A 12289-nucleotide genomic window follows, 5' to 3' on the forward strand; every position below is an offset into this window, starting at 1 on the left:
ACCCTGAGAAGTTTGGCCAGAGAGCTCACAGAACTCAAGATGCAGGGTAGATGAAGGGAATAAAGACTTTGGGAAGGTTTTTATCATATTTTCTCTTTGTGACCCATATGAACCTTGCTGAAATACTGAACAGGTTGCCCAGAGAAGCTATGGATGCCTCATCCATGGAAGTGTTCAAGGCCAGCTTGGATAGGGCTCTGAGGAACCTGGCCTAGTGCAAAGTGTCCCTGCCCAGGGCAGGGGGGTCAGAGCTAGGTGATTTTAAGGTCCTTTGCAACCCAAACCATTCTGTGATTCTATAAGGGCACAATTTGAGGGAAACTTCAACATGTGTATTTTACTATGCTTATTTGTATGAACAATCATATTTTGAACCAAATTTATATGTGGAATTTTGTGTTATTTAATAAATTTGTTCAAACTAACAGCAAAAACTTTGTGTTTTGGGGGTTTTTGTTTGGTTTTTTGGGTTTTTTTTCTTTTAATATAGTCAGTCTTAACAGTAAGGGAGAGACTAGATTTAAAAAGCAGGGCATTTGTTTGTTTGTTTGTTTGTTTGTTTTGTTTTGTTTTCTTTTACCAAAAGTAAAAATATCCTAGGCTATTTAAGAAGGGACTGATCTTTCAGATGTTGTGTTTTACAATTTCACTGTAGATCCCAAATGTATTTTTTGAAAAATCATCTCTGGTGCTGATTAGGCAAACAGACTAGTTTTAGGTACTGCATATAATTTCTGTTCTTTTCAGCCTTCTTTGTCCTTCTATGAAAAATTTGGAATGTTACAGACAATGACATGAAAAGAACAGGAACACATCAGTACTGTCACAGTTAGTTCTGACATTACTAATTATTTGCTCTTTAAAATCATCTGGCAAAAGCCAGTAATCTGAGCAGGCTACATTTAAAAAAGGTGTTTCATATTTCACATCTGTTAGGGATTACCCACTAGACAGAGCACAAAAGCAGATGGAAACTGTTTTAGGTAATAGACCAACCTTTGGCTTTGTCATGGCAAAAAGGTGTTTTTCACTTGATTTGTCCTTTGTCTGAGCATTGTTAACAACCAGCATAAAATCATCTTGATAGCCTCCAAAAGTCATCAGGCTCTTATATGTGTATGTAACTGTCAATCGCTGAAAAAAGAACAGAACACAGAACAAAACACAAAGCTGTTAAGCAGGACAGTGCAGGAGAAACAGATTATGAGAAATTCTTATTTTAAAAAAATAATTCCAGATATATTTTTCAATGGAGGTAGCCTCTTATGAATCTTGAAATTAACTATGAATTTTGGGATAGCTTCATTTAGACCTTCATGATGAGGAATTTTCATTGTAGATCATAACTCTTCTAAGTTTGACCTCTGTTTCTATTCCAAATTAATTAGATGAAAGATACAAGAAGATTATACAAGTGCATAATTCCATTTACCCAAATCTTGATTGACTTTGAAAGAAGTTAATCTTACAAATTCCACTTGAAATTGAAGCAGTATCTAAATAAATTAAATGGCAGAGTATGAGATATCTGAAGGAATTTAACTCCAGGTATTCTTTTTGTGCAGTTTTATTTTTTGCAAACACACAAATTCTGTTCTCTTTTTTTCACATCTCTGATGAAACACAAATGCTCTTCCAAGGCTCTTCAACTTTTCATCCCTTGAGTCTTACTTTTCAGGGTTTAACACCACAATAAGGGCCTTTGAGTTAAGATCAGCATTTCATTTATTTTTACGTCTGACATTAATTTGCTGCAGATGTTTGCATTTAATATTCATTGTCATTTCTACAATAACTGACTTAGTCCTTCCTTAGTAAACCTCTTTTTGCCCCAGTTTTGAAATACTATTATCTCTACCACTTGGAACCTCATTTCCAATATCCCTGATCCTTCCTACAGAAAATCTCAATGTTCCCTGAAAGCTGAGCATTCCTTGATTGTCAGTAAGGCCTGCCAGTACTTAATCTGGCAATGCCCTACAGAAATGCCACAGCTGCAGGAGCAGTGTTTGTAGAGCTCTCTGCAGGCTGGTGCAAGCACATTTTGCTTGTTCCCTGAGAGCTGCTGTTTGCTCTCCTCATGCTCTTTGTTTTATTATTTCTTTAACTGCAAAGAAATGTAATGAAAAGGCCCATATCAGCACAATTATAAAGCTGAGATTTTAATTTTCTGATATTCAATATTAGCACTTGCTAATAGCAGCATGCCATTCTTTTTCTTTGCAGGATATAAATGAAAGCAGGGATCTTTTCAGGCATTGCTTTTTACACTGATTACGAGTCGTTCTCTATGAAAACTTGTATTTCAAATCAAAGAAAAATCTGAGACTAAAATGACATAATTAAATAACACTGGGTTATATTACCTACTATTAAACAAAAATAATACAATGAAAATAACAATCTATTAAAGTAACTGCACTTTGCAGAGTATATGTATTATGAATAATACTGGAAAATTAAGTCTCCAGGAAAAGAAAATTAATGTTATTGTAATAACATTACAATAACTATGGATTTCCTGACATCTGAATGATTAAAACATTAACATTTCATTAAATGATATAAAAACTGTATCTGATAAACAAAAATAAATTCAGTGCAAAGAATTCATTATTTCTATTAGTAGTGCTACTGTAATGATGATAACATTAAAGCATTTTAAAAGGAGTGAATTTTTGCTTTAAGAGAAGGAGTAGATAACTTAGCATGGAAAGCTAATGCCATCTTTTAGATAGTATGGTGGTGAATCTCTCCATACAATTAGTACAAAAATCTATCTTGACCAGATTTAAAATAGCAATTTCACTTACCATGGAGCTGTAATCCAGGATGCTTATGCCATCTTCATGGACAGCAAACCATATGAAGGACTTCTCAACTGAGGCTGTTGCTAGAGGCTGCAATGAGAAATGTTCTTTAGTTACTACTTCAAAATGAGGCAATATGTGAATAATTGTTCATTCTCAGCTTTTATAGACCTCTCTCCATCCACAGTTCTCACTTCAGTTCCCTCTCAGTGTAAATTTCAGTAAAGGAATTGAAACACCTGCCCAAAGCCATGTGGGTGGCCACTGGCAGAACGATGAACTCAAAACTAATACAACTGAAACCTACCCTGGTGCTTAGTCCAATAAAATATATAGTCTCATTAATAAAATAGTCAGTTTGTCCACTTGCTCATACATATTTATATCTAAATACACAAAGAACAGAGTGCTGACAAGCAATTTTATATATATATATATATATATATATATGTATATATATATATATATATATATATATATATATATATATATTTACACACACACTGGATTTACCTATTAAAACTGAAGGCATGAGGTGACAGTTTCTGTTTAACAGAGCAGTTATTTGAATCAAGGGAATTAAGATACCAGAGAAATTGAGAAGAGGCCAGCACAGAAGGGAGTGCTCTAAATACCCTTAACCACATTTAGTGCTTCTGCAAGGCTGAGCTTCTACAGCCATCTAATGATACCATCTAATGTTCTATTATTTACCAGGTAAAAAGAGTCTAAACTTAAAAGTCTATCTTAAACTAAGATAGAAGGAAATGGAAGCACAGATTAATAATGCAGAACAAGCAGTAAGTGTATTGGAAAGCTACTATTATGATACACTTAGTACTATGGCTGTTATATTTCACCAGTGTATGACTTAAGTAATTTGACAGGAGATTCAATCCGTTCATGTATACACAGATATTTTCAACAAAAATATGCTATTATTTGCAAATTATATTTATATTCAAGCCACTCATCCCACTCCCCAATCAAACTCATTAAAATGTCTCACTTTTGCTGCAAACAATTTAGCCCCAAAGAAAGGCCATTTCCTGGCCACAGTGAGGTAAATGCGCACACAGTCTGCGGCGCTGTGCCCACGGAGAGCCATCCATCTCGTCGACAGTCGCTGGCAAAGCTGTCTGTTGAAATGAAGGATGGAATTTACTTACTGAAGGGAATTCCAATGCTTGCCCACAGAAAGTTTAATGAGCAACAAGAGAATCCATTTCTTAAAATGATAATTTCAGTTAATACAAGGACCATTACTGATACAGTATTAAATAAAACCACAATGTCATTTAGTATTTTAATGCACATGGAAATTATGAAGTATCTTCTAATTTCTGAAACATTATGATTAAATATTGATGTAGCAGTTGCAGCAGAAAGGCAGAAAGTCTGGGACAGCTTTAAATGTGTCTCTACAGAGAATCAATGTACCTTTATCAGTACTCAACAGCTATGTCAGCTGTCATTCCAAAAATCCATCCAGCTTAGCACATATCTTTACCTGTGGCTGGTAGGAGGCATGAAAGACGTGGCTTAGCACTACTCCCTTTTAGCGTGTCTGGGCACTGCTACCCAGAATGCTACTCCTGATGCATAGTGTGTTCACACTGGGACTTTTTGCTGGCTTCTTTTGTGAATTTGTGGCTCCTTAGCACATTGGTTCAATACTATGTAAAAACTAATTCTCAAAAAGCCCCCAGCCCAGAATACCTTTCTAGGACACTGATCTGCAGGGATGACTTACCCAGCAGCCATAAGGTTATTAGATGTAGCCCAAGAAAAGGGAGGGTTAATTTGTAGTAAAGGTAGATCCATCACTTGCAGCTTTGGTCTTGCTGTTTATGAAGTCAAACTGCACCCTTAGCAAAATCAATACAGGCAACAGGGCAGGCACAGGGTGATTCTTCCCATGCCACAGATCTTCAGCTCTGCCAGCTGGTAGTGTAGGACTACTTAAACAGTTCAACAGATATTTCACTTTTCCTCCATTAATTAAATCTAATCTGAGACTTTTTTAATTTGTTCTTTGAAGTTAACTGCGTAAGTCTGAGTGCCCCATTGTCTTCTGAGTATGTAAGAATGTTACTATGTGCATATAATAATAGCTTTAAATTTTCTCAACCTGAAAATTTTCTGTACTGAAGAACTTTTCTATGATTATTTACTGGACTTCAAAACTGCTGTATCACTGACTTTGGATAATTTATTACACTGTTCTACTCATTTTCATGTCAGTAGGTATTGATTTAAATGCCTTGCAGGTTATTAGTTTTAAATAAAGTGGTACCTTACTAGTAAGTCCTCTAAGTTACACATTGCCAATTTGACTGGCTGCCAGAGATTGCACACAAGAATAACAAACAGATCACGTCCCCATGTCCTTTCCTTCAATAACTCTTCAGTCTGTGCACACTCAGACCTCATTTAGATTTGCTGTATAAGAAAAACAAGAATTTCAAAATCCCTGGGTTTTGTAACACTATGTAGTAAATGCTACATCTTTTGCTGGAATGTGTTATTAATAATGGTCCTTTGTTTATATTAGAAATGTGCAGAGGAAATTACTTGTTTAGATTAGCAAGACAATGAGTTTCAAACACAGGTTTAGGCAAATATAGCTCAACAATACATTATTCCCAATGGCAATTTAAAACTTCCTTGTTTCATGCCTAGATCTTTAGAGAATATGAATCAAAAAACCCATCTTACCTTAACTGTTCATCTGAACAACCTTGCTTGTATCTCTTAGGGTAGAATCTCTCCAAAACTTGCTTTAGTGTTTGGTTGGACTTGGACTGGGAATTGACTTGCCCTGCTGGAGTTGAGAAAGGCCGTTCAAAATCTCCAATCTCTACCTAAGGGGAAGTCCATGAAAAAAGTTTTTTGTTACTCTACTGTAATTTTCTAGCTGGATATTATGAACTATCTTTTGATCTTTTACCAAGTATAAAAGAAAACAAATTTGTCAAATAAGGTATATTTTTCACTGATGAAAAAGTCACACTAGTGATTTTCTTATTTTCTATCTACCATAGAAAAAAGTTAAATATCAAACACAAATTTTACAGACATAATATTACTTCTGCTCTTAGATTATTGTATCTCCAGCTGACACAAATCAATTTACATTTATTAATAATAACAGTCAATGACTTTCTCAAAAACCGTCATTTGTGCTTTTAATTTTTTAAAAATAAAACATCTTATCAAGACCATGTTTAGTAAAGCACTCAGACTTACATTGAAGAGCTGTTACTTTGGAGAATTAACTAGCAGAAATCACAGAAGGAACAGTTAATGAAGAAATGGTATATGATTACATGATAAATGCCAGAGGGCCTTGATGGTAAGAGGGAAAGCACATTTTGCCATACTGGTCCCAGCAGCAGCGAATGCTGTAAAGCATTTCCACTGCAGTTAAGAATTGCCTTACAAAAAGACTCCAGCCCAGTCTGTATTGTTTCCTGCACACTCCTATGTAAAAGGTGGAGGTCAATTGAGTGTCAAGCAATCCTGGATCAGTTTGTTTAAGATTTTCTCCTGAAAAACTGCTGTGTGAGTTATCCATGCATAAAGATTACCTGAGCTAAAAGGGCTGTCAATTCCATCGCTAATTCTTTGTTTACAGGGAAAAGTCCATTGACTATTTGATCATTTGTCTGATACACTAGCAGCAGCTTCTCTCTGTCTGTCTCCCCATGAACTTGAACAGAAAAATAAAGCCTACAGAAAAGACAGAAAGTTATTAAATAAAGAAGATAGGGAAATGCATTAGCTCTGAGGATTAGCAGTATCTGCTCTGAATGTGACATGTTTATTTCAGCTTCAAAACACATTAGCAGAGCAACACTCGTACTTGAACCAGTGGGTAAATATCTAATGTCAGTCTTCTGACTTCAGTGGGGATTTTTTGCAGCCCTGCTCACCTCTTAAGAACCAAAAAAAGGTTATTTAAAAAAAATTATCCAGTTACACCCATTTACTATTTTTGTTGCATGCTTCAAGTCAGCCAGTGTTTCTCAGCTGAAGAAACTGCAGGAACTGAAAAACAAATCTCGGGACAAGGCAGAGATATTATACTTGCTAAACAAACCTGTTTTTGTAAGTAAGCCGGACAGTCCTTGTGCCTTCACATTTCCCGGGGTGTTGTTCTTTGCTGGCTTGCTCCCATTTTGAAATAATATCACAGATCTAGAAGAAAAGCAATACAAAACTGCTTTGGCATGTCTTCCTATTTGAAAACACCTTGAAAAGAAACTGTCAACTTATTTTAATGTCCTCTACCAATCACCTATTAGATACATACACAGCTTGAATTTTTAAACTCACTGAAGTATAACTTTACTAGTATTTCTTATTCAAAGTGTTTAATTATTAACATTTTTGGTTTTTGTTTATCCTGCAACACATGCACTACCTTTGGAAACAAGCCATAACATGGAAAGTCCAGGTACTTGATTCAGCAGCTGCCAATGAATGTGTAATAACACAGAGTAAGTTGTTATATAATTAATCAAATGCCTTTGATCTCTGCCTTCTCCTTCTGCTGCATCCCAAAGTTTTTCAGGTCCTTTCTAGTAACTGGTGTAAAGTTGGCATGAAGTTTGTTATAAAATGCACCAAAAGTGGTTCATAATAAGCTGTGTAGGTGGGCAGATGGGGAGGAGGTGGAACAGAGATCCTAGGAGCCCAGCTGGGCTTCATGTCACCATTCCTTCATGAAAGAGCCTTCCTGAAAGCAGTAATATCAGTAGTTCTTAAAGTTATAGTTACCTAGAAAATAAGTACATCTTTTATAAATTTTGCTTTCCATATGGTAATTTTTTCTGAGCGTGGTGACACCACTTGTTTATCACTAAGGCTGGGTTGTACCACACCTTGTAACTCAAAAGTGCAGCTGTGAACATTGGCCAAAGGGTGCAAAAAGCTACTCAGTAGAAATACAAAAAATTAATGATTCATTAGTTGCTAAAAGACTTGGAAAGTATCTAATATTTTACTAAAGCACACATTATATTGCATTTTGTCACTCTTTACTGCTAAGAATTTAATTCTAGCAATAGAGGGAGCTAAAATTTAGAATTCATAACAATGGCAAACCAAAAATTGGTAATTTCTTAAACTGAGCCTTAAGCCTATTCTGTATTAGAGAAGGAACCATTTCTTTTTTTTTAATTTCCCAGGATTTCCACCCCAGAATCAATGACTTCTTGGACCTCCCTTGGTCGTCTTTTGTAGCTATATCAGAAATGTTGACTGAAATCTCTAAATCCATGTTTGACTCTAATGCTCCTTAGTTTTAAAGAACTGTAACAGCTTACTTTTGGTTTTTTTTTTTTTTTTTTTTTTTTTTTTTGCTTTTTTAACACAGCTGTTACTTCTCTGAATAATACGGATCTCTTGGAGAAAGCTTTTAACTGTAGTTCACTGAATGAATTTCAGCAACTGAAAAAGTGATCTTTTAAAAAAAACCTTTCCTTTCCCATTAAGGAAAAAAGACAGTTTTCAGCCTGAAAAATGTTTTCCTTTACATTGTCTGAAGAGATCTCTGTCAAATGAAGATACTTTATTTTTTTATATGCACGGCCCATTAAAGGCTTTTGTTTACCTTGATGTTTCCTTGAAGACAGTGCTCTATATCCTTGCCAGAGGGATCATCAGAAAACAGTGCAAATCCTGACTGAGCTGGTTTCCTCATCCCTGTATCTTGGTTCAGAGTGTTCAGAAATTCCTCTACTGTGGTAGAGGCATCAAACCCAACAACCTAAAAAAGAAGCCAAAATGTATTTTGCTATCAAACTCATACCCGTTCCCCCTTTAAATCTTAGATTTTGAAATATAATACTTCTAGAATAACGGTGGAATTGTAAGACCCATTTGTCCATTAGTGTAATTGGGAATTAAAAACTGGCATAAAGGGCCTGAAAAAGATTTCGACATGGGATGTCAGTTTAGTGGAATTGGTTTCCTTGCACTTGTTACACTTGAAATTCTATTACAGAATTTATATGACAGATAGCAGTCTAGTATCTGAGATTTTTGTGAAAAATACCACTTGAAAAATGAAGATTATAATTTCCTGTACCTTTCAATATAGTGCAGAAGAAAATGAGGTCAAATTAATCATTTTTCATCATGTGCAACTTTAGAGGGATATCAGCCAACAGATCTACACTGGTAGATCTAAAATAGTTTATGAATGTTGCTTTGTCACTATTGCACACGTCAGTAATGTACAGAACCTTCTAAATTTTACTTTTCCAAATATAAACTTTTGTTTGCTATGACTGGTATTGAAGCATTTTAGCAAGGCAAATAGCTTTTGTTCACTTAAATTTGTATTGAGAGTGTTTTTCTGTATTTGACATGTTGAAAATGTTTTAGTAAAAAAATGTCTTGAAAATGGATCATGAACTACTATTGTTTGAACTTCTCAGTGCCTGGCATTAAAATAAAATCTGATTAATCTTCAGAGATTAATACAAGAGTTTTTAATACCACTATAATTGTTATTTGCTGATCCCACTGAAGTAATTTATGTATTTAGTTGCAATTTTCTTAGCCCTTTTAACTATACAATTTTGGGCAGTAAATAACTAATGAGCAGTTACTCCTTTTCTTTCTCAAACTTCAATTTTGAAACCCTTTAGGATGATTTAAAGGATGCTGGCTTTTTTCTGTTTTACTGGGCAAGCAGTAAGCAGTTAAGAAACTTAGAGATGAAAAAATGCATAGTACTTCTGTGACAATCTGAAATAAACATTTTATTTGATACAGCTTTGATTTCATATAAAAAGTTGCTTTTTTATCTAGGAATACTATGAATTGTTAAATTGTTAAAACTCTTCTCAGTCATCTCTCACAGCTGGAAACATAAACCAGGATGTGAAGCAGCATGCTTGGAAGCCCATGGAATGTTTCCTAGGGGCTTTGACTAATGATATCCCCAGAGAGTTAAAAACGGAGCCATGTTTGTTCTGTAACAAATATGGTTATCCTTCAGGACTGATAATGGGAGTTACAGCTGTGCTTCCAGGCCTTCACTGAAGTATTTAACTTCCAAGATGTCTGATGAAAGGAAGTGGAATTTAATACCTTTCCTTTTCCTTCAGTCTAATTCATTCATCTGGTGGTCAGGTTAAATAAGAAACAGAGTTTTGTCAGTTCTCACTCTTAAAAGGTTTTACTTTTTCCTTTCTCTTCAAGATTTTCCCCCAAACTTTTACTCTTAGTTGATCAAATCAGGTCGCAAATACTTTGTGCCTGCCATTGCTAGCACTGGCACAGGATGAAACTTGAACCATGATTACCTTACTCTTTTGATGTACTGCTTCATGTGTATGCTGACAGCAGGGGATTGTGAGAGCTCAGATTTCATGGCCTGCATGACATTACCTGATATATGCCATTCATGAAATGAACTGGAATACTGAAGGGCAGGGAATGGTGGTAGGGATTTCTCAGGAGAGTGGAAAGGATTTCCATTCTGGAAGGTCTGGCTTCTCGGTCTCCATTCTGCTGGGTACGTTCTACACAGCGCTGGCAATATATAGCGTATTTCCCAAATTCAGTCCTGTGGCAAAAAGAGAAATAAGGCAACACCTAGGGACTGACTGAAAGGATAGTAAACTGTGAGTGAATATTTCTGGAGAGGCCAGATGGGAGGAGCACTCAGATTTCACTCTCTGAGATTTCCAACACATTTTTTTGCATGTGGAATTAGAATGAGTCTACTGAGACCTGCAGAATTGTGCCAAAGATGAACATGGCTCAGGGTGTGTTTTGTAATTGCCATGTTTTGGTTTTCACAATTTTGCAACATACAGTCAGAATATGCACTGCAAAATATTTTTTATAAAAACTTGTAACTTTCCCAAGTGATGCACAGAAGTAATATGTACTATATTTTAGTAGCAATTCTACTCAAATTCATTTTAAAATACACGTCAAAATATGTGATATGTTATGGGAAAGATTGAAAACAAAGTACTTCAGAAAGACCAGTTGACTATCTGGGTATCAGGCACACCTGGAATCTGCATTCTTCTTTAAGTGAAGTTTAAGAAGCCAAAGGAATGGATGCTGGGGCAGGAAGAGTCCAACACAGAGGGCCAAGAGCTGCAAGCCCTGAACAAAAGGAATACATTCACTGTTTTAAAAATCCTACAACATAAAACTTCCTGCTGTGGCTGCTGGCCAGCAGTGCAGCTTACTATGCCAAGTTGAGACTGCTGAAATAGGAATTAAAAAAACAGAGAAAAAGCTGAGTAAATAAGCATATCACCTCATTGAAAGGCCCAATACTCTCTGTCTATTTACATGTGTACACCAAGTTTCTTTTGGGGCTGGAAATGGGAAAGCAGCTGAGTTTGTATAAAAAGCAGTTAATACAATGGAAGAGAAATACTAAGGCTGCAAGGCCAAGCATTATGATATGAAGAGAAGCCTGTGCAATTTTAATTCAGCTCTCCTGTTACACATATTATGAAGCAGCACATAAGTAATTTTTTCTCCTACCAAATTTACAGTAACTATTGAAAAAAACAATTATTCAATATTTTGGTATATTGTTGTTGCTCAGTATGTATTCATTGGTTTCACTTAATACAGAGTGCTCTTATGTCCCCTGATATACACTTACTAATGTTGCAATGACTTTCTCACAATCAGTGTATCAATGCTTCACTGAGATTTAAAAAACAGTGTTTCTCTATCTTGATTTATCTGATTTGCCTCGTATGAAATAGAAATTTTACAGGACTGGCACAGTCCTGTAATAGGTATGGCTGATATTCATGTGCTACTTTCCATGGTAAGAGAAAACCACGTCTATTACAGAAGCCTTGGTATGGTAACTTCCTTTCTCATTTTCTGATCAATCTCCCAGTTCTGTAGGCATTGCTCCATCATAAGTGTAACATTCCAGTTCTGTTCATTCTATGCAAGCCCAAGTATTGGCTTTTCTTTCAATTCCAGTTCATTTCACATCTGGATAGAAGTGAATAGTAGGCAGTGGACAAAGGGAAGAAATTCCTTTGTATTAATAACATAGCATGCAGGGTGAATGCAGAACAGCATGGCACACAACAGGGAACATCTATCAGGAGCCCTGAGCCTTATCTGATATTCCACTACATGGCACCACAGCTTTACTTCACACTCATGCTATTGAGTAATTTGCTATGTGGCTTAACACACCAAGCTTCCTGAGGCAGCACCTTTATTAGGAAAGAAGTAGTAAAAAATAATTAGGTTTCTTATGTTCTTACTTAACACTTGACTTGAAGACAGCCCATTTTATGTCCACCCTTTACAAACAGCTTTGGCAGAGATATATTCTACCACCAGATAAACATACTTTGTTAGAGGATAACATCAGCTTGTTTCAGGAAAGCACAGCAGCAGTGAATTGGATCTTAACTCAGCAGATGCTGCAGAAGAGCACAGCCTCTTTACCATCCTAAATACTC

The 12289-nt window shown here is 35.8% G+C and overlaps 1 protein-coding gene and 1 long non-coding RNA gene across 7 annotated transcripts in view; one reads left to right on the forward strand and one right to left on the reverse strand.

Moving 5' to 3' along the window:
• Positions 1-12289, forward strand: part of LOC146768038 (uncharacterized) — a 41867-nt gene that overhangs the window by 6005 nt on the left and 23573 nt on the right. The gene's annotated exons all lie outside the window — the stretch shown is intronic.
• Positions 1-12289, reverse strand: part of PLEKHH2 (pleckstrin homology, MyTH4 and FERM domain containing H2) — a 50723-nt gene that overhangs the window by 658 nt on the left and 37776 nt on the right. For 5 of the 6 annotated variants that reach the window (XM_021526437.4, XM_085575958.1, XM_085575959.1 and 2 more), the window contains 9 exons: positions 10849-10946; positions 10215-10392; positions 8428-8583; positions 6913-7010; positions 6401-6542; positions 5529-5674; positions 3820-3949; positions 2814-2900; positions 997-1134 (listed from right to left, as the gene is read on the reverse strand). In XM_021526437.4, coding sequence (XP_021382112.2) covers positions 997-1134; positions 2814-2900; positions 3820-3949; positions 5529-5674; positions 6401-6542; positions 6913-7010; positions 8428-8583; positions 10215-10392; positions 10849-10946 — 1173 coding nt within the window. Of the gene's footprint in view, positions 1-996; positions 1135-2813; positions 2901-3819; positions 3950-5086; positions 5253-5528; positions 5675-6400; positions 6543-6912; positions 7011-8427; positions 8584-10214; positions 10393-10848; positions 10947-12289 lie in introns of those variants that run through there. The other variant, XM_085575961.1, reaches the window with a different exon arrangement.

The sequence above is a fragment of the Lonchura striata genome, chromosome 3 (assembly GCF_050655825.1).
Source record: "Lonchura striata isolate lonStrDom1 chromosome 3, ASM5065582v1, whole genome shotgun sequence".
In the NCBI taxonomy this organism is placed as follows: domain Eukaryota; kingdom Metazoa; phylum Chordata; class Aves; order Passeriformes; family Estrildidae; genus Lonchura; species Lonchura striata.